The sequence below is a fragment of the Mixophyes fleayi genome, chromosome 6 (genome assembly GCF_038048845.1).
Source record: "Mixophyes fleayi isolate aMixFle1 chromosome 6, aMixFle1.hap1, whole genome shotgun sequence".
Lineage (NCBI taxonomy): Eukaryota > Metazoa > Chordata > Amphibia > Anura > Limnodynastidae > Mixophyes > Mixophyes fleayi.
In genome coordinates this window covers 214,238,738-214,262,028 of record NC_134407.1, presented here as the reverse complement: position 1 = coordinate 214,262,028, position 23,291 = coordinate 214,238,738, and the positions used below count along the sequence as shown (strand labels likewise).

Sequence of the window (23,291 nt, the reverse complement as noted above, 5' to 3'; positions counted from 1 at the left end):
TCCTCCACTCTGATCACCTTTTCCCATTCCAGAATCCAAGATTTCTCCCATGCTGCCCCCTTCCACTGGAACTACCTCCCTCGCTCCATCCGTCTGTCCCCTAACTTGTGCTCCTTCAAAAGGGAACTTGAAACTCACCTGTTCCTCAAAGCCTACCAGCCATCCACCTAACCCTTTCTCGATGTCCTCCACTTGTTCTCATCTTCTCTCTCCTCCCGTACCTTTTTTCACTTCTCCCGCGCTATTTCCCCTCAACTGACTCCCCTCTGTGCGTGATGTTTGTTTACTCTCCCTTAGGATGTAAGCTCTTATGAGCAGAGCCCTCTTCCCTCCTGTCTCTATACCTATTCTTCTGCTCCAACTTCACTACAATCACCGTGCCTGGAGATTCTCTAGTGTTGGTAATACTCGTTTATTGTTCTGTACTGTTACACCCTCATATAGTCTACTGTTTGTATTGTGTACGGTGCTGCTGAATCTTGTGGCACCAAATAAGTAAATGATAATAATATTGTCTAACCGATTGGCTTCTTGTGTATCTCTTCCTTAACTAAGACATTCTTATTTCCCTTCTTATCTTCAGAAGTTACTCTCGCATGACATGTAAACAATACAGTTTTTATTATAGTGTAGTATGTGATCACTGTGTGATAGTGTCCATCTCCTATAGTAGTTGCAAATGAGAATCTCTATGCTCAGAGTAGGAAGTTAACCCATTAGTTATGTCTGTACCCTCACCGAGGCCAATGGGCAACATAGAATATAATTCCTAAATCCAGTTCCTCTTTTCGAGAGAGACAAATCTTTCATCCCCTCCTCATACTTTCCATGACAAGTATAGATAGGAGCAGCCATAATTACTGAAAGCTTATAACTAGAATCTACTAGTTATGAAGTAATAAATAGGTACGGTAAAACTTTCTACAATTGTATTTATATATATATATATATATATATATATATACATCCATATATATATATATATATATATATATACATCCATATATATATATATATATATATATATATATATATATATATATATACATCCAGCGACAGTGAGATATAGATATATATATATATATATATATATATATATATATATATATATATACACACCCAAACTTTCAAAGGAGGATGCACTTATTCATAGGTATTCAGTACTGTGCATAGTCCATATTCGCATAAATAAATCCAAAGTTGTTCCATAAATAAGAACAGACCAGCAGCTGTTATAAGCAAATCTTTCACCTTTTCATGAAACCATAGGAAATCCTCCTGCACTAGGATAAAAGAAGATATTGTCCAGCGCTCTGAAACAAACAATATATAATTCACTGAGTCAGCATATGCATAAATAGGATACTTGTGCACAGTATAGTTATATTGGGATAAGCTCACCTGCCAACGTCAGGGCATCTCCTGTACGTGAGTCCTTAGTGAGACAATTGTATATACTGGGTGTCACATTTTAAAACTTTTCCTGAGCCTCCATTTTAAAACTTTTCCTGAGGGATGTGGCCTAATTCCCAAAAAAACAAACTAGAAATTAGTGTAAATAAGGTTCTTTAAACTAATGAAATGTTTTCAAGTGAATCAAATAATTTTAAAAGTGCAGCCAGGACAATTAATTTCCTTTACTAGGTCGTGAAAGTCATTACAAAATGAACTTTATTATATCTGACATATAGCAAAGCTGCATAAAGGGGTTAATCTCCACTCATTAAATCTGACATTATTAACCTGTTATTTTATTGTTTTGTGGGTTATTTAGGGTGAAGAGCTGACTGATGGTAAAGTAGAAGATATAAATGGAGAAGAAGAGACGTATGTGAGGGGTGATCAGCAGTGTAAGGAGGCGGAAATCCCTACAGATATCAGCACAGGTGAGTAATAAGCACTAAATACAGAAATCTCCTATAGTCTCCATGTTCATTCCCTACAACAATCTCTTGTTCTACACCCTCCTCTGTCAGTACAAACTAATGAGGAAACAGATCTGCCCAGTGGGGGAGTCAGCAGCCATTAGGCTGGGTACACACTACAGTGTTTTCAGCCAAGTATTGAGTCAATCAAACAATGAGCAATCGTTTGGGCCAATATTGCATTAGAGTTGTTAGATCTAAAATTCTGATCCAAGTTTGCCTGTGGTGTCAAGTATATCTGGAAGCGCTTCAATCGGCTGGAGAGAATTGGCACAGACCAAGTTCTGTATACAGGGAATATTCTCTGATTTATTGATACAAAGATACAAGTTTTTATAGCCTACTGAATATATGGATCCTACATCATAAGCATACAATAGTCTATGGGATGCGCTGCTGATTAACTTTCTCACGTATTCTTGAGGTGTTTACTTTCTCCCCCTTCTAAGGACAGATGAGTCTATTGTTGATCTCCTGCAGCCTTCGACACCGTCGACCATCCCCCCCTCCTCCTACACACCCTCCAGTCCTTTGGCCTCTCTGGCCCAGTCCTGTCCTGGTTCACCTCTTACCGTGCTGACCTTTCCTTCTCCGTCACCACCTCTGGGTCTCTCTCCCCCCTGTCCACCCTTCCAGTCGGGGTCCCTCAGGGCTCTGTTTTGGGACCCTTACTCTTCTCTCTATACACCTCTTCCCTAGGTGAACTCATCAGCTCCTACGGCCTCAACTATCATCTCTACGCTGACGACACTCAACTTTACCTCTCCTCTCCTGATCTCTCTCCCTCCCTCCTCTCTAGGGTGTCCGCCTGCCTCTCTGCCATCTCCTCCTGGATGTCCTCTCGATTCCTCAAGCTTAACCTCACCAAAATTGAACTCATAGTCTTTCCTCCGTCTCACACCTCGCCCCCTTCCGACCTCTCTATCACTGTCGACAACACCTCTATCTCCCCTGTCCCCAAACTTTGCTGCCTCGGGGTCATCCTCGACTCCTCTCTCCTTTGGCCCCCACATTCTCTCTCTTGCTAAATCCTGCCGCTTCCAGCTGTGTAACATCGCTCGCATCTGGCCCTTCCTTTCCCAAGATGCCACTAAATGTCTTATTCACTCTCTGATCATCTCCCGCTTGGACTACTGCAACCTCCTCCTTACTGGCCTCCCCCACTCTCACCTCGCTCCCCTTCGATCTGCACTTAACGCTGCCGCTAGGCTTATCTTCCTTTCTCGCCGCTCCTCTTGTGTCTCCTCCCCTCTACCAATCCCTTCACTGGCTTCCCTTTCCCTACAGAATCATGTTCAAGCTCCTCACTCTCACATACAAGGCCCTCGCCAACTCCACAGCACCCTACATCTCCTCCCTCCTCTCTATTCATGCTCCATCCCGCCCTCTCTGATCGGCCAATGACCGTCGCCTCTCTTCCCCCCTGATCACCTCCTCCCACGCGTGTATCCAAGACTTCGCCCGCGCTGCCCCCCTCCACTGGAACAAGCTCCCTACCTCCATCAGAACTTCCCCTAATCTGTCTAGTTTCAAACGGTGTTTAAAAACCCACCTTTTTCTCAAAGCTTTCCAGTCTCCCACTTAACTTCCTACCTTTTCTTCTGACTCTTCCCCTTCATTCCCCTTCCCCTATCCTTATCCTCCATTCCTCCGTCTCTCCCTCTCTCCCCCGTGTCTCTCTGTCAGTCTACCCCACCCCTTAGATTGTACGCTCCTTTGAGCAGGGCTTTCTCTCCTCCTGTCTTCACCACTTTTAACTCTGCTCGCCAGCTTCCCTGCCTTCCTCCTCGAGGACCCTCTTCCCCCGTCCCCTCTCGCTCCCTCCTCTTCCCCCTGGGGGTCTCCCTCTCATCCGTGCCCTCCCTCCTAGGTGCCGTTGTTGGCTAACCTTCCCCCCTCCCCTCCCCCGCACCTCTAGCTGTGCCTTGAGCTCACTGAGTTACTGTGATTATTGTTTACTGTTCTGTGCTGTCTCACCTCGTATTGTAATCTCGTTTGTCCCTGTACGGCGCCGCGGACACCTAGTGGTGCCCTATAAATAGAAAATAATAATAATTGTTCTTATCTCAAGGGGAGCTGGAGGTTTATATTCTATCTGCCTTGTCCAACGTCATGAGCACAGCTCCCACACCACGAGCTAAAATGAAGCTACTTATTGTTCTCATGTCTTGATACATAACTTCAGGAGTTCTCTATGTCAGCTTAAACCTCAAGGCCGTGGGCTCACATCTTGTAAAACTTCATATCAACAGAAAAATGAATAATCTCTTTTAGCAAATAATATTCCTATATGAGTTACAAAAAATAGCTGAACAAAGGCTTTATGAGGCCTTAACAAAAAATCATATTTAACATTTCCCAACTTTTATTCATTTTCGACCTTTTCTCCTCCTACCTATCTAGCCTATATGTAAAACCACATTCTTACTGTCGATTAAGCAGGTGCGTATACACATGTAGAAGGCCACATGCATAGAGTTGTTCCTCTTAGGGAGCTACAAATAAAAAGCAAAAGAGAACAGAAATGATCATATGGGGCACTCAAATGGACCAGAAAATATCTGAAAATTACTGTTAAATATATCTTTATTGAATAAACTTGTCATAAAAATTCTAATAGCGAAATATTAAAAAGTGTATATGAAATGCAATTGAAGAAAAAATAAACTGATAAAATAGACAATACGAATTGTCAGGCCGCGTCACTGCTTTGAATCGTATTGGTACCATATATTAGGCCATGAATACGTGTCCTAAATAATCAATATAAGTGTTTTGATTGAAATCCTCGTATACTAGGGATATACCATCTTTTGGTTATCCACTATGATAGACCCTTCACTGAGAGAGCTATAGAGATAATAAATGCTGTTTATTCATGATACATAAGCAGCATGTAACTCATGCATTTACACATCTGCTAATCGATGTAATATTTAATCAAGGTGATCATATGAGCATGTGAAGGTCTTTATACAGCAGGAGTGTATCATCCTCAAATGGTCCCATTCATAAAGATGGATTAAATTAATATTGAGTATTATTACATTGAATTAAATTGAGGGAAACACTATTTGGCTGTTCACATTTACACAGGCAGCATAAGAATCAATAAGCAGACATAGGATCAGTCTGCCAACCTCATTTGCATATGTTAATACACAGATGGATTCTGGGTAAAATGTAAAAGGCGTTATTCAGAACTATTTATGCCCTTAGTGACAAAGTGTGACTTAGTTTAGATCATTTAATTATGAGCCACACTAAGAATTTCAGGTCTTATGGATAAACTACCCAAAGATTAGCATAAATATAACTAACGCTAGTTGTTTTTAGGAACGCCGCGTTCACTGCCAGTGTTCCTAAAAACAATTTATTTAAATACTATGATTAGCAAATCCTCTTAGCTCGTTTTCAGACTTCAAACCCACTAGCTTAAATACACCATCTCCGTTAGGATTACATAGCTCTCCATCTATTACGCTGTTACTTCATTGAGAAATTTACAACTCAATGTGTCTATTGCAAGTGATCATGCTCACAATAAGGGGACTGAACATATGCAAATGAGTATGGAGGGCTAAACTAGCGTTAGTTATATTTATGCTAATCTTTGGGTAGTTTATCCAGAAGACCTGAAATCACGAGCACCCAGTCCCCAGGTTGCAGTTTATCGGTACTTGTATCATAATTAGGATCTGGAATGGAAGAGAACATTTGACCATGTATTTCAGTTAGTTGTTTTTGTATTAAGGCAACATAGTTCAACAAATCACTATGTACATGCTGTAGTAGCTATGGAATATATAACGTCCTGTTCTGTGTGCTGTGCCAAACAGTATCTCATATGGTGTTAAACTTGTGTCTTTCCTAGGAGTGTTTTTTACTGAGTGCAGGTAAACATGAGATCCATGGCAGACCCGTTTCAGCCATTATTTTTCTGCATTTTCAATTGCAGAGTACCATTAAGGCGCTCCACGCATCCCAAACTTTGGGGTCTGTAGAAGCTGTGAAGGGCAGATATGATTCCCATGTTTTTTACTAGTTACTGGAATCCTTGCCCCGTATAGTGTATCTCTCTGTCACTTTCAATGCCCTCTGGTACCCATATCTGCAGATTACCTCACTCGGAAGTTTCTTGGCTACTGTTTTAGCATTTGCTTTCCTATACAGCCATGTCTCCAGCCAGTGACTAAAGAAGTCGACACAGACTAGCACATTCTCAAAGCCAGAGCATTTGGGAAGTTGAATAAAGTCTATCTCTATCCTCTTATAGTGATACTGTGTCTGGGGTCTGGAGTTGGGACAGACATACCTGGGTTATTCTGTGCACAGATTAGGCATCCTGCCACTAACGCCTGTGCTACTTGGGCACACCCTGGTGCTATCCATAACCTGTTAGTGAGTACAACCAAAGCATCTTTCCCCAGATGCACTTTCCCGTGTGCTATATTGGCCATAATGGGATAAAGTGCATTTGGCAGACACAAACGCTGACCTTTACACCACTCTCCTTGCACTTATAGTGCTCCATGTTTTGCCCAAGTCTTTTTCTCATTCTCTGTTGCTTGTCTCTGCATAAGTTGGAGTTTGGTTTGGTCAAACTTGGAGTCAGGTGGTCACCATATAAATAGACTCCCCTTGGGGTACTGGGGCTATGGCGGCTTCTCGTGCGGCCTAGTCTACCATCTATTTCCCTTATCTTCGGGGGTAGTGTCTCTGTTTGTGCCTTCATCTTCAATCAGTTTGGAGGACAGCTGGAATGCAGTGAACAGTGCCCTGGTATGTTCAGCATATTGACTGGTTTGCTTGCTGAACCCATAAGGTCCCTACTTTTCTATATAGGGCCATAATCATGCGCAATTACAAACGCATAACTTGAATCAGTGTAAATATTTACTCTTTGTCCTTCTGCATATATGCATGCAAGTGTCAGGGCCTTTAGTTCAGCTTCTTTTGCTGATGTGACTCGGTAGAGTCTGTTGAATCACTATTTCTGTGTGTGTGGTTACAGCACACCCTGTATAAGGGACACGATCTATGTAATAGCGTGAACCATCTACAAAAAGAGTGATGTCTGGTAATGGTTTATGGTTCTGGTTATGCATCTGGTAATGGTTTATCTTTAATGTCAGATAAAACCAGAGATTCTTGTTTCATTGGTTCTATACAATCATGTTCAGAAAATGTTCAGAAAAATTTTGTGTTTGCATTTTTTTGTTCCTGTTAAAGCTTGGATGGAATTCCCCCAAATCCCTAGGGGAACCACGATATGTACAGGTACTTCTCCCATCTTTTGAAACTTGCTGCAATAAGGCAGCAGGATTTAACATTGTGCACTGCTTAAATGTAACGTTACTGGGAGTTAGCAGTGCAACTTCATAAGGACAGGCTTCACTAAGGAGCATGTGGAATCCAAGGAAAAGGTTCTTTGGTTTCTGAGTTCCACAAGGTTCACACTCATTAGATGGGGTGTACAGTACAGTGGTTAAGACAGGTGTGGTAACTTTAATTTTTCTGGAAGAGAAACACTTAGCTTTAATACACTTGTTAATAAGCCACATCATCAGTTTTATTAGTATATATAATAATAATAATAATTAGGATTAGTAACAGTCCTTGAAGTACAACATGTATAAGACATAATACCAATCCTCCTTGACCCAATCGGCCAGGTACAGCCATGGAAACTATCCTTCTATATAAGCATCCCCAATGTGCTCCTTTAAAAATTCATATTTCATATCTTATTTTTTTGTAAGTGTTCATCAATTATTTTCTCTGGATCATCTGTGTCATTAGTTAAAAAGGTGCAACCCTGGGCTTCTATTGGAATATTTAGGGTCAGACAGTACCCTCCAGACTAAGCTGTCAGGTAGTCCAATATTTTTTTTTTTAAACTCTTTATTTGAAGAGAAAACAACAGGAACAATACAGACAACATTTTTGACAAGAAAAATCTTAATAATCAAGATGTCTCCTCTGAGTTTTATACTTTTATATCGGTGGGAAGGGTGAGAGGGGAAGGGAGGGTGGGGGGTAGAAAGGCACAAGTATTGTTAACAATATAGCTAATAAATAAATAAGCAAGCAAACTTGGAACATTGCTAGGAAAGGCTGAGACACACGATTACATTGGCTACCCAAAAGAGAAATAGCATACAAACATTACTCACCAGCAGCGCACCATATCCAGCCTGGGGGGTCCGGAGGCGGCCCGAGAGCTATGTTCCATCTGCAGGAGGAGGAGCCGCATTGGATAGGCAGCTACGACTTTCTAGTAAGTACCATGGGGCCCACACCTTATCGAAATTATATTATTTATCCTGAAGGTAGCACGTTATACTCTCCATGCTTGCGACATGTCCTATGTACGACCGTAATTCCTGCATAGAGGGAGCTCTAGGGTCTTTCCAATGTTTTGCTATTGGGGATTTAGCAGCTGCCAGGATATGGGAAATAAGCTTGTTAGAGGGCGCGCTCTCATCAGGTATAGGGCGAGAGAGAAGGAATGACCAGGTGTCCTTACTTATCTGTTGTTCTGACACAGAGTTTATGAGTGTAAGAACCATGTTCCAGAAAGAGCTATGCGAGGGCAGGTCCACCATATGTGTAACATTGTACCTCTCTGGCCACATTCCCGCCAGCAGCTCGGAGTGGCCGCAGGAAACATTCGAGACAACTTATCAGGAGTATAGTACCACCTATAGTACACTTTGTAGGCAGTTTCCTTAATTCATCATCATCATCATCATTTATTTATATAGCTCCAACATATTCCGTAGCGCTTTACAATTGGGGACAAACATAATAAACTAATAAACAAACTGGGTCAAACAGACAAAGAGGTGAGAAGGCCCTGCTCGCAAGCTTACAATCTATGGGACAATGGGAGATTGACACATGAGGTTAAGTCTGCATTTTGCATTTTGGCCCAGCCAGACTGCAAAGGTAAAAGTGACTCATAAGCTAAATGATCCCGTCACACAACAATATTGGTCAGGGGGTAGTTGTCTTGTGTGAAATTGTGTAACAGGCTAAAGGTAGCGAGGTTAAGAGGGTGGCTGAGGAATATTATAAGCTTGTCTGAAGAGGTAGGTTTTCAGAGAACGCTTGAAAGTTTGTAGACCAGAGGAGAGTCTTATTGTGCGAGGGAGAGAATTCCATAGAGTGGGTGCAGCCCGAAAAAAGTCCTGTAACCGGGAATGGGAGGATGTAATGAGGGTGGATGAGACGCAGATCTTGTGTAGAACGGAGTTGCCGAGTTGGGAGATATTTTGAGACAAGAGAGGAGATGTATGTTGGTGCAGCTTTGTTGATGGCCTTGTAGGTTAGTAAGAGTATTTTATATTGGATTCGGTAGAAAACAGGCAGCCAGTGTAGAGACATACAGAGTGATTCAACAGAGGAATAACGAATTGCAAGGAAAATCAGTCTTGCCGCAGCGTGCAAAATAGATTGTAGGGGTTTGAGTCTGTTTTTGGGAAGACCAGTAAGGAGGGAATTGCAATAGTCAATAGTCAGTGCATGAATTAAGGTTTTTGCAGTGTCTTGCGTGAGATATGTGCGAATTCTGGAAAGGTTCTTTAGATGTATGTAGCAGGATTTAGATATAGAGTCAATGTGGGGAACAAAGGATAGGTGTGAGTCAAGGATTACACCTAGGCAGCGAGCTTGTGGGGTGGGATTTATGGTCATGTTATCAACAAAGATAGAAATGTCAGGTATGCTCTTGTTGGTGGGTGGGAATATTATTAACTCTGTTTTAGAAAGATTAAGTTTGAGTTGGCGAGAGGACATCCAAGATGATATGGCAGAAAGACAGTCTTAATTAATGTAGAGATCAAGCTCTTGGCAATCCCCTGCCTGATTTCCTCCCAGCATAAGTCATCTGGAGGAGGACCCAAGTCATTTTCCCATTCCCGCTCATGTCGGCCTGGAGTATTGAAAGTATAATCTATGAGCCAATTATAGATCTGGGAGATCATCCCTTTAGTGAGAGGTGAATGTAAACACATGTATTCAAAGGAGGTTGAGCCCAGAGAGCCTTCTGGGGGAGCAAAGACATGGCGAAGTGTCGAACCTGGAAGTACTCAAAAAATAGCGGACGAAACGGTTCAAAATTATGATGAAGTTCTGACATAGAAGCCCAAGTTTGATTAACCACCAGGTCCGAAACCACCCGTATTCTCGCCTTTATCCAATGTTGAAATTGCTGCGTTGAATTGCCAGGAGGGAAGTGTGGGTTGCCCCAGAGAGGAGTCAGAGGTGAAATAGGAGAGGACAATTTATATTTGACCCGGCATGAGTCCCAGAAAGATAAGCAGAATTTAAGAGATTGAAGAGAGGAGGCCGCTGGTGGTCTATCTATATTAGCCAAACCCCAGAGTGATGCCATGGAGGGGACCCCAACATAGTGGGTCTCCAGGTCCACCCATGCTATGGACTGGTAACGCGCATAGGTTACCGTCACCTGGGTCAAATGGGATGCCAAATAATAAAATTTAATGTCTGGAAAACCCCTGCCTCCCCGAGCCCTGGGCTTTTTAAGCACTGCTATCGAAATTCTAGGGGGCTTGGCACTCCATATAAACTTTAGGAAGGAGGAATGCAAATCCCTAAACACAGAATCGGGAACCCTCACCGGAAGAGTCTGGAAAAGATACAGAAGTTTAGGAACCAAGTTCATCTTAATAGCAATAATCCTCCCCAGCCACGATATGATATAGCTCTTCCAAGTCTCCAAGTCCTGTTTGATTTTTGACAGAAGGGGGGAGAGGTTTTCCCGATACAATCTCTCATAGGACGAGGTGATGTAAACTCCAAGATATTTGATCTTATTTACCTGCCAGGTAGTGCGAAATTAGTCTGTAAACTGGTCCTAAGGGAAGGGGAGGCGTGGAGGAGCATGGCCTCAGATTTAACAAAATTAATTTTATAGCCAGACAGGAGGCCATATTCATCCTTAAGTTTATATAAGGCGGGTAAAGACTCCTGAGGATTCGTCAGAGAAAGAAGTATGTCATCTGCGAAGAGAGATACCTTGAATTCCCGCGGCCCCACTGTCACACCTGAGATCGATGTTGACTGTCTGATCATCGCCGCCAAGGGTTCTATCACTAGTGCAACAATTAAGGACGAAAGGGGGCAGCCCTGTCTCGTCCCGTTGGAGAGATAGAGAGGGTCGGAAAGAGACCCATTAACCAGAACCCTAGCTGAGGGAGAGTTATAGAGGACAGATACCCCGGTCAAAAATTCAGCCGTGAAGCCGTACGCCTTCAAAGCTAGGGTCATAAAATCCCAAAAAATCCGGTCAAACGCCTTCTCGGCATCCAGTGAGAGCATCGTGGCCGGGAGGCGCCTTTGATTAATTATTTGAACAAGGTCAATCGCACGGCGAGTATTATCCCTCGCCTGGCGACCCGGGATGAAACCCACCTGATCATAATGGATTAGATCCGGAAGGACTCCGCTGTAACAATCCTGACCAGGTTTTGTTACTTTCCCTGTCTGCTCACATGACTTACCCTCAGGTTGTGGTCACTTTAACCTGCTCTATTTAAACTCAGCATTATCATCTGCTCACTGTCAGTGCAACTTGTTGCTAGCCTGATTCCTTGGACTCCTGTGTATCCTGACCCTGTGTCTTCCTGTGTATGAGTTTCAGTTCTCTACCTAGTGCTGGAGCACTTCTACTGGAACTCCCCTGCTGCAAGTATCATCATCTTGTGCATATTACAAAGACTTTGTTTTCCCTCTATTGTGCCTCTAATGATTCACAGCCTGCTGCAAGTCTGTTCATGTGCATATAACAAGACTGTTATTGTTTATCATTGTCACGCTCCGCCGTGGCTATTGGACACCTGCATATTATCATCTGTGCTGTGTATAGACTGCTATTGTGTTTATCACCTTGTCACGCTCTGCCGTGGCTAATTGACATCTGCATATCATCATCTGCATATTTAAATATAATATATATATATATATATATATATATATATATATATATATATATAATGTTTTATCAATCATTGAAGTATTGAAGAACTACATCGTGTCTTGCCTCCTTATTCTGAACCTAGTAGACTCAGCATCTGGTCATGTACAGGCCTGCTCTGACTATCAGAGCTGTAACTACCAGCATCGTAACATCCATTCAGACGGGTAGCCAGGATCTTTGCATATAACTTAATGTCCACATTAAGAAGGGAGATGGGACAGTAGCTTGCACAGTCGCTAGGGTCTTTCCCCTCCTTATGTATAACTACAATACGCGCCTCTAACATTGATTTCGGGAAGGGTTCACCATGTAAGACAGCATTGAACTGGGAGCGGAGGTGGGGAACCAAGGTCTGGGAAAATCTTTTAAAGTAGGCTGCGGAGAAGCCATCAGGCCCTGGGCCTTGGAGGTCTTTTGGGCCTTGATAACTGCCAGTATTTCCTCCGATGTAATCTCCTCATTTACTTGTTGGATTAGGCTACTGGAAAGGGTAGGAAGGTTCGCTTGCCTCAAAAAAGCTGCTATTGTGTCCGCAGGATGGGAACTCCCGGGATTTAGAGCATCCAAGTTATACAATGTGGAATAAAATTTCTGAAACTCTCGGCCTATCTGGTCGGGACGGTAAATAGGTAAGCCGGAGGGAGTCTTCAGGGCCATGACGTTGTTTTGAGATCTCTGGGCCCTCAGACGGGAAGCTAATATTCTGTCAGCTTTATCTCCCTTCTCATAGAACGTCTGCCTCAGCCGTTTCAAGTCCAAGGCAGTGAATTCAGAGAGAAGGAGGTTCAAATCAGATCTCACCTTTTAGAAGTTTGGTCAGTACCTCTTCATCTGGGGATAGTTTATGCAGTCTCTCCAGAGTCTGGAGTTGAATAGTTAGGTAGTCCAATATTAACCTTTTGTCTTGTGTAAATGTAATAATGTGTTGGGCCACAATACTCACAAATACATTTCTGTATTGGGTGTAAACCCCTACAGTAATGGGTTGCTCTTTTCTTTTTTTTGGTTGGGTTAAACTTTCATATTTAGTAAATCTGGCTGGTAACAAATGTTTGTGCTTGGTTTAAAATTTCTATTACTGCATATGGCACCATTAGAGTTACTAGGTGCCCTATCACAATATCTATACTCTTTTTTTTTTTTTTTTTACAAACACTAAAGCAGCTGCAGCCTATTGCTTTTACTCAGTTGGATGCTGCTGGTAGTACTGGGTCTAATTGTGCAGAGTAGTATGCAAGTGACCTTAGCTTGCGACCATGTATCTGTGTCAGTACTCCTTGTACATGTGCACTGACTTCATAACAAAATAATGTGAAAGACTTGTCATAATCTTGCAAAGCCAGTGCTGGCACTGAGGTTACTTCAACTTAAAATTAGTTAAACATTTGAGAGTCTACGTTATTTAAATCCTTCATTCAAACTTCTATTCATTGGAAGTTGGATAAATTCAATCTGGATTGAAGCTGGAGACCTTCTGTGAAGAAAAAATAAAAACTTTTGCATAGAGATTAACATTTATTCACTAGGAATTACTGTAACTGTAACATGCGTGTACACCATTATCAGGTAACCAGTAAACATTTTTGTGCAGTGAACAGCTGCTAATAAGACGCTATGCGTTCCATGCCATGAAAAAATGATTTGCTCAAAGGGGCAGTCCCCAGTATCACAAACAGAGTATGTCAAAGCCACTCCTTTCTCATCACCTAGTACAGCCCCCTTGAATGACTCCATTGAAATCCAGGAAGAAACAATCATTTATCACCAACATCCCCTGGAAAACTTTCTAAGCATTCAGCAATTTTAAAAGCAACACTGCTCCTCAGAGTACTCTCGTTAGACACCACACATTGTGTCTGCAAATCACTCAACATTTTCTCAACAAAATCTCCCGTCACCAAATATTCACACATATTTCCAGATTCTGTGATTTTCATGTTGAAAGTACAAATATATTCAATTCTCGCTCACAGACGTCATTTTTTTTTTTTTTTTTAACTTTTTATTTGAAGAGGAAACAACTGAAGAAATACAAACATTGAACTCAAGAATATGAATATACAAGGTGTCTCCTCCATGTTTTATACATTATATCAATGGGGTAGGGGGTGAGAGGGAGGGAGGTAGAAAGGCACAAATTCTATTGACAATATTGCTAATATACATGGAACATTACTAGGAAGAACTAAACCAAACAAATAGGCAATTAAAATAGCAGACAGGTGTTACTCGCCAACAGCGCGCCGTACCCAGCCCGGAGGATCCAGAGGCGGCCCAAGAACTATATTCCAACTACAGGAGGGGGAGCTGTACTGGATAGGCAACTACGGCTTTCTAGCAAATACCACGGGGCCCACACCCTGTCGAAATTGTGTGATTAATCGTGCAGAGAGTACGATATACTCTCCATGCTTGCGACATGCCAAATGTAAGACCGTAGTTCCTGCATGGAGGGTGTATTCGGGTCTATCCAATGCTTTGCTATTAGGGATTTAGCAGCTGTCAGTATATGGGAGATAAGCTTGTTAGAAGGAGCGCTCTCATCAGATATAGGGCGGGATAGAAGGAATGACCAGGGGTCCTTATTTATCTGTTGTTCTGACACAGAGTTTATAAGTGTAAGGACCATGTTCCAGAAAGGAATTAAACGAGGGCAGGTCCACCATATATGTAGCATCATGCCTCTCTGGCCATACTCCAGTAAGCAGCTCGGAGTGGCCGTGAGAAACATTTTGGACAGCTTATCAGGGATATAGTACCACCTATAGTACAATTTGTAGGCCGTTTCCTTAAGTAATGTAGAAATCGAGCTCTTGGCAATCGCCTCCCTGATTTCCTCCCAGGAAGAGTCATCTGGAGGAGGTCCCAGGTCATTCTCCCATTCCCGCTCATGCCGGCCTGGTGTGCTAAAAGCACAGACGACATTTTATCTCGTAACATTTCTTTATGGGCATAACAAACCCTCCTTATTTCTGAGAACATTCATCAGACACACAGATAAAAACAGCTTGTAATGTCTGCATGTAAAAGCTCACTCCCACAATTCTTAACTTCATTAAAGAAAAAGCTATTTTTCTCAACTTCAGAAACAAAATTATTTACAGTCTTGTCCGTCCACTGAATCGTGCAGTTACGGACCAAACATTTCAACACTTGTTTTGCATCTCTTCATAAGCTTACAATTAAGCAATGAAGGCATTATATTTACAAATGTACAACTTTTTCAACCTTGAAACATGTCTCTTGTAAAAACGGACAAGATAGACAAACATTGTGATTTAAACTAAATCACACCTCTCCCTTACAGAGCACTATAAGACAGAGAACAAACAGCGTGTACTTATCACGGATCTCCCTCACATGCAGTAAGATCGAGACAAAACTCAGAGAAAGAAAAATTAACTGATATCTTCCAGCCTACTGCTGTGGAACTACAAGTCCCAGCATTAGACTAAATACAAGTTAACTTCAACATGTTATTATCACTCAGCACTCCGGACATATTTTATCAATTTTACATACATTGTCAGATAACAAATACAGAGTGCTTCTTATCTCAACACACTGAAATCTTTTACACAGAATAAGGGAGGGCACATTTCACTCTCTCAGCTGCGCAGCATCAAACATACATTTTTAGTACACACCCTACTTGATTCATTATTTTAGTCATTATATCATTTGGATCAGTTTTTGAACAGTTGATTCATCATTCAGCTTCTGATGCATTTAGCATATCCACATATATTGCGACTTTCCAGATCTCTTAACTTTTCTGTGCCACCTCAAACAATCTCTTGGGGTTTGATCTTAATACCCCTTTGTTCTTCTCACATTACCACTTGCAGCACCCTCGTTTCTCCATCCACTCATATCAATTCCTTCTTTGGCTATCCCCGTTTTCTTGAAAAATTCCCTGCAGACCTTCTACTCCCCCGTTTCCTAAAATCTTTGTGCATCATATCTATGAGGGAGCTGCTGTCATATATCTGTTTACTATCTATATTTCCCATATTGACAGTATTCTGTTGAGTCCAAATCGGGACTCTTGTCTAATTTCTGTGGGTTGTCCTTGCAGTGGACGTCCCGTTCTGTGGACTCCTTGTACTGGATGTAGCTACTTCTTATCCGTGGCATCTTCAGTTATTATCTGGATTCTCAATGCAGTCTCACTCTCTAAGAGGGCCGCGACCTGCGGTCTGGGAGCAGCTAACTCCAAACTCCCTTGCCGGAGTCCCTAGCGAACACCTCCCACACCGTTAGACTCTGCACCTCTCGGGAGGTAATATCACACGTGCCGGCTGTACGGGCAGTCCTCTGACTCTAACTCGGTGACAAGGACATTAAAACAGGATTAACAGACTGGACAGTAATACAGTAGGACATATATAAAATACAATATTCAAAGCTCAAAACTCATAAGAGAGGTCAACGAAATGTCCAAAGGTGGAAAATCCTTTTTTAATTATATTTGAATACAAAATTTTCCACTTCTAGATTTGCAAATACATATTTAAATTAATCAAGCTCTGTTGTACACAGAAGTTTGCATCTTTGTCCCCCATTCTTTCTCCCTCCTAAGTAGCATGTGTTTTACAAGAGCTGACAAGTTTGCCTCCATTGTTGTCATCTCTATAGATGTAGCAGACATAATCAGAGGTACCCCACAGTGGTTGTGGTCAGTAGACACCACTGTGCTTGGAAAATTTGTGGTAAAGCTTCTTTTGATGTGATAGAAGTTAGCAATCCCATAACTTCTTTCCTTATAGCTTTCAGGACAGATCGTTTACTATACCATCCCCATCACCCACGCAGGATAACGCAACAGAGTCAAATTAATAACAAAAATGCCTTGTTTCATTTACAGAAATTAATTATATTTAGTAATACATCTGTGCATGTATGTATGTGTGCGTATGTATATGTGTGTGTATATGTATGTATGCGTGTGTGTGTATGTATGTATATATATATATAGGCAATTGGGACACTTTGCCACTGTCTAAAAGAGGAAACAGTGGTGGTTTCCCTTTGAAACCGCAGCCTAAAGGTGTAGAAAGGGTTAAATCTACACACACACACACACACACACCAGGTCTAATCATTTTAGGAGTCAGCCAGAGCAAGCCCTGACAGCTGGGTTTGATCTGTATGTGAGAGACTGGTGCCAACAAGTGGCCAGTGACCTAACTGTTATAGCCCGCGTTGAGGGCTATTGGATTATGTTTATTGCAGTGAAAACTTCATTTTGTTTGCTGAAGACACCGCCAAGCCTGTTTATCCATCCTGACAATTAAAATAAACGTCAGAGTTCTTCACAAAAATCTGTGTGAGGAGCCATCTGCGCATATATATATATATATATATATATATATATATATAAAATATATATATATATATATATATATATATATATTGCAACACGGCACCAGATAGTGTAGTATTTTCAGGGTATAGTCCCAAGAAAATAGGTGTTGATGTTATATGTGTACCAGATTGAAGGATGGTTTATGCACATCTAGTTTAGTGTCAGGATTCCCTGTCTCAGGCGAGAAGAACTCCATGAAATATGTTGGAGAAAACAGGATAGGAAACAACCCAAAATAGTGTATTATCGTTATTGCAATATGGAGGTGCACACCATTCCCCACCAACAGTGTGTAAGTCTACCAGGTGAAAATAGGATTTGCGCTTCTTTGTATATATGTTGGATTCTGCTGTACTTCTTTAGTGGATCTGTATACCTCAGGTGGAAGCAGATATAAGAACCATATGGTGTAGTATAAATCAAAAAAAGACATACAATAAATGCACTCACAATTTAAAAATACATATAGGCTTATCTGTAGGGTTACTGGTGTTTCCCAAGTCCAATATGCGTCAGAAGCTGGACCCTCCTTGCTGGATCTCGCTCGTGATTGCTTGCACAGGTGGACATACATGAATGGCATCACATGCTCAAAGTTCATGGGCCTGAGTCATTAAGGCAAGCAAAGGAGTAAATGTTCTCTGGGACAAACCATGTTACAATGTAAGGGGTGCAAATCAGTTTATTATTTTGTACATAAGTTAAATACTGGCTGTTTTTTCATCTAGCACACAAATACTTGCTAGCTTTTATTATTACATTGAAATATAAAGTTGATCTAGGACATGCCCTACCCAAACTATAAATCTGCCTCACATTTTAAATTTACCTCCCCTCCAATACAACATGGTTTTGCCCAGGTGCAAATGTTACTCCTTTTTTATGCTTTACTCTCCTTAATGACTCAGGCCCCATATGTAGATATGGTCTCAACGCGTTTTGTCTGCTATCACAGACTTCATCAGGAGATGAAAAAAGGAATATAATGTCAGTTTGTGTAGAACTTAGAAACAGTGCACAGAGCCATTTTGCACCTGCTCACTTGCAATGTCGGGCTCCATTTTGGGCATGCGTTTCCATATGAACGGACGACATTTTGCGCCTGCGTGGTAAGGTGGGAATCCCCGCTGATCTTAACACTAAATGTATATACCTCTTCCGTGGTCTATGTGTATATTAGCGGCTGCAAGTCTTATGTAAAAGGTGGTATTTAGTATATGTAAGAGCGGTTAAGAAATATTCATGAAGTGAAGCAGGTACATATCAAAATAGTACATATATAAACAGTTCGTAAAATAAAACAAGCACTGATATGGGTTGCCTATCCCAGTCAGATTATGTCATAGACATTATGTCATAAAGCCAGCATTAGCTGTAATTGGTAAACGATCTAAATAAAACGGAGGTCAATAAGTGCTGAAAAATGTATAAATTATGTATGTTCATAACAATAACAAATAACCATATCACCAAAAAACAAAATAGACAAGAGAAACAGAAGCACTGAAAGCTCTAGAGAATAACAAGGATTTAGTTATCAAACAAGCTGATAAAGGTGGGGGCCTTGTTCTTCTAAATAGGTGTGACTATGTGAAGGAGGCTGAAAGACTGTATTCTCTTTGGAGCGCACACAAATAGAGCTCTTAGCAACTCATGCCCTGATCTTGGACCATTTGTCTATGTCGAGTTCCTCGCCCAGGTCCTCCTCCCACTTCAGCTTGTCGCGATTGTTGGCAGATTGACGGAATACCACCAATAAACGGTAAAAGGTGGAGATTAAGCCATTAGGAAGGGACTTGCTCATACAGAAGGACTCTATGGGCGTGAGTTGATACAGCAGCTTAAGTGCAGGGATAGAATGGTAGAGTTGTCGCAGTTGGAGATATTGGTAGAAACAGTCATGGGGAATGCTATAACGTTGCTGAAGGTCTGCAGGGAAAATATGTATGGGTACCATGTCTGAAAAAAATCTCAGTTGGAACCAATGTTTAAAGGTGGAGTGCTGCAGCCCATGGGAAAAAGCTTGGTTGTCCCAATGGGGAAACATAATATAAGGATTCTTCAGTAGATGGAATGCACGGGTGCTATAGCCCCATATCTGAAGAGAGAAGCAGGTAGTGGGTGGGAGTAGGGAGGGGGACGGGCAGTGTTTAATAGATATCCATAGAAGAATGTAGAAGATTGGCCTCGATCTCGACCCGCAGTCTCGTTGTAGATGGTGAGAGGAATAGAACTAACCGAGTGAGATGAGAAGCCACATAGTATTTAGAGATGATCGAAAAGCCCAGACCCCCATTTGAGGCCTGGTGGTATAACAGATTGGCTCAGACTCTGGGGCATCTACACGCCCAAACACAATGGGCGATCTATTTCTGCAGGGTTCGAAATGCCAAGGAAGGGTCTTCAACAAATAAAGAACCCTTGGCAATGAATTTTTTACTGCTGTTATTCGCCCTAGCCAGGAGATATATAATTTGTCTCAGGTCTCAAGGTCATGTTTAAGCGATTTGAATAGTTGAGGAAATTTAGCAGCGTACAGCTTATTATAGTGGCTGGTTAAATAGATCCCTAGGTACTTAAGCTTGTCGGGCTGCCATCAGAAGTCTGAATGTCGTTTCAGACTGTTAGACAGATGGGGGGGGGGGGGGGGGTAACTCAGAATCACCCGATTGTAAAACGGGTTCTCTGGATTTTCTGGAATATACAAAAAATTAAACACTTATCCTAATACTTAATGTTATGAATGACAGGACTGATTATCCGGATTATGCAGAATAGTCTTGTTATATTATTCATGTAGCTTTGGATAGGGATCTTATTATAACTCGGTTGTATTAACCCATAAATATGCAATATTGGGCTTGTGGCGCGTTCCAGTGGGATCTTTACCACTGGTTTTGCCAGTCTATTGTTTTTTGGTACATATGTCCATATTCTTGTTTTAATATTTTGCTAAGTTCTTGTTCTCACTAAGTGTAATAAATATACCTTTTAATGTATATCAATAAACTTTATATATATTTTATTATTTTGTTCTCCTGAGTGTGCCATTAACACACTCTCCTCTACTCTTGTTTCTACTTATGTTTAATGGGTATGGGCGCACCACTCTTTGGAGGGAGGTAATAAATAGGACTGATTATTGTATTATTGATAGTCATCATTATCCCTCTTGGGAGGTTGTGGAACGACCCGATGCGGTATATACTTCATGTGGTTAGATGGGGGGTATGTTGAGAGGGAGAATTTCGTATTTATCCATATTAATTTTAGAAGTAGACACTGGCATATGTTTTGAGTTCAGACTGTGTGTCAGGGAGGACAGGGAGAGGGCTGGTAATCATCAGAAGAATGTCATCTTTTTCACAAAATTAATATTGATGGTAAATTAACATTTCATAAAGCTAACCACTATTCATTTTTCCTAACAGAACTACATAAAGACCCAACTGCTCTTATTAAGGAGGAATCAGTCTCGTGTGAAGGAGGAAATCTCACTAACATTTGTACACCGACAGATCATACACAATCTACATCAACTCATACTAAGGAAGAGTCTGCATCATGTGAAGGAGGAAATTTCCCGCACACAGACATTTATACACCCACAGATCATACACAATATACATCTACTTGTACTGTGCTGGAAATGGAATCTTCTGTCACTGGAGTTAAAAGTTGTAATAACTTCAGCTATGTTAGTTGCCAGAGAAAAAATGTGAATGATCACAGTGTAGACAAATCTTGGTCTTGTTCTGAATGTGGGAAGTGTTTTACTACAAAAAGAAACTTTCATATACATCAGAGGATTCACTCAGGAGAAAAATCATATTCTTGCTCTGAATGTGGAAAATGCTTTACAAAGAATTGGAAACTTCTTCGCCATCAGAGATGTCACACAGTAAGTAAAAAAACTTTACCACATTCTTGCTCTGAGTGTGGTAAATGTTTTTCCTTTATATCAAGACTTGTTCAGCATCAGAGAATTCATACAGGAGAGAAACCTTATTCTTGCTCTGAGTGTGATAAATGTTTTACCTCTAAATCAAGTCTGGTTGAGCATCAGAGAATTCATACAGGAGAGAAACCTTATTCTTGCTCTGAGTGTGGTAAATGTTTTTCCTCTAAATCAAGTCTTGTTGAGCATCAGAGAATTCATACAGGAGAGAAACCATATTCTTGCTCTGAGTGTGGTAAATGTTTTTCCTTTATATCAAGACTTGTTCAGCATCAGAGAATTCACACAGGAGAGAAACCTTATTCTTGCTCTGAGTGTGATAAATGTTTTTTCTCTAAATCAAATCTGGTTGAGCATCAGAGAATTCATACAGGAGAGAAACCTTATTCTTGCTCTGATTGTGGTAAATGTTTTTCCTCTAAATCAAGTCTTGTTGAGCATCAGAGAATTCATACAGGAGATAAACCATATTCTTGCTCTGAGTGTGGTAAATGTTTTTACGTTAAATCATATCTTGTTGAACATCAGATAATTCATACAGGAGAGAAACCATATTCTTGTTCAGTGTGTGGTAATTGTTTTTCCTTTAAATCAAATTTTGTTAAACATCAGAGAATTCATACAGGAGAAAAGCCATATTCTTGCTCAGTGTGTGGTAAATGTTTTCACTGTAAATCATATCTTGTTAAACATCAGAGAATTCATACAGGAGAGAAACCTTATTCTTGCTCAATGTGTGGTAAATGTTTTCACTGTAAATCATTTCTTGTTAAACATGAAAGAATTCATACAAAAGAGAAATCTTATTCTTGCTCTGAATGTGGGAAATGTTTTAATCTAAAATCAAACCTTGTTAAACATAAGAAAATTCACACAGGTGAAAAACCATATTCTTGCTCTGAGTGTGGGAAAGCTTTTACAGAGAAACATACCCTTTATGTGCATCACAGACTTCACACAGGAGAGAAACCTTATTCTTGCTCTGAATGTGGGAAATGTTTTAATCGGGAATCAAACCTTATTGACCATCAGAAAATTCACACAGGTGAGAAACCATATTCTTGCTCTGAATGTGGGAAATCCTTTAACAGTAAAGCAGATTGCAATAAACATCAGAAAGTTCACACAAGAGAGAAACCATTTTCTTGCTCTGAATGTGGGAAATCATTTATTCGTAAATCAGAGTGCAAACAACATCAGAGAATTCACACAGGAGAGAAACCTTATACTTGCTCCGAGTGTGGTAAATGTTTCTCCTGTAAATCAAATCTTGTTACACATCAGAGAATTCATACAGGAGAGAAACCATTTTCTTGCTCTGAATGTGGGAAATCATTTATTCGTAAATCAGAGTGCAAACAACATCAGAGAATTCACACAGGAGAAAAACCATATTCTTGCTCCGAGTGTGGAAAATGTTTCTCCTGTAAATCAAATCTTGTTGTACATCAAAGAATTCATACAGGAGAGAAACCATATTATTGCTCTGAATGTGGGAAAGGTTTTACACATAAAGTATCCTCAATTGAGCATCAGAAAAGTCACAAGTGAGAGGACATACATTTGCTAAGAGTGTTAGAAATGTTTAAACTAGAAATTAAACTTTTTTCTACATCAGAAAATTAATACATGAGTATTCCAGTATTTGTGTCCGGAGTTGGGGAAATGTTTATGCACAAAATCAAGCTTTGTTGTGCACCAAATTGTGGGAAATGGTTTACTTGTAATGCACTTTCCTTTGCATCACACCAGAGAGAAACGGTAGTCTTTCTCTGATACAGGAATGTTTTGTGAGTTAAATCTGTCCCGACGGCCATAGTTCTATTTATAATGTGGCTTTTCATAAATTCTAAACCTAAAATTCCAGTTGCTTTAAGATTGGGCTTCCAAATTTGCAGAGATATGTATAGGTTCCTGTACCCTGACAGATCTTAAGATGTTTAACATTACCATTATATTTGCTCTGCAGCTTAGTATAAGCTATTCTTTTTGTTCATCAACCATTTTCTGCCTGATTAGTGTCCTGCGTGTTTGGAA

At 40.8% G+C, this 23,291-nt stretch overlaps 1 protein-coding gene across 22 annotated transcripts in view; it reads left to right on the top strand.

The window, feature by feature from the left end:
• The window catches only part of LOC142159778 (uncharacterized), a 627,000-nt gene that overhangs the window by 571,144 nt on the left and 32,565 nt on the right, over positions 1 to 23,291 (top strand). For 20 of the 22 annotated variants that reach the window (XM_075214472.1, XM_075214475.1, XM_075214471.1 and 17 more), the window contains 2 exons: positions 1,775 to 1,886; positions 20,728 to 22,895. In XM_075214472.1, coding sequence (XP_075070573.1) covers positions 1,775 to 1,886; positions 20,728 to 22,805 — 2,190 coding nt within the window. In that variant the 3' untranslated portion in view covers positions 22,806 to 22,895. Of the gene's footprint in view, positions 1 to 1,774; positions 1,887 to 20,727; positions 22,896 to 23,291 lie in introns of those variants that run through there. The other 2 variants (XM_075214494.1, XM_075214473.1) reach the window with 2 other exon arrangements.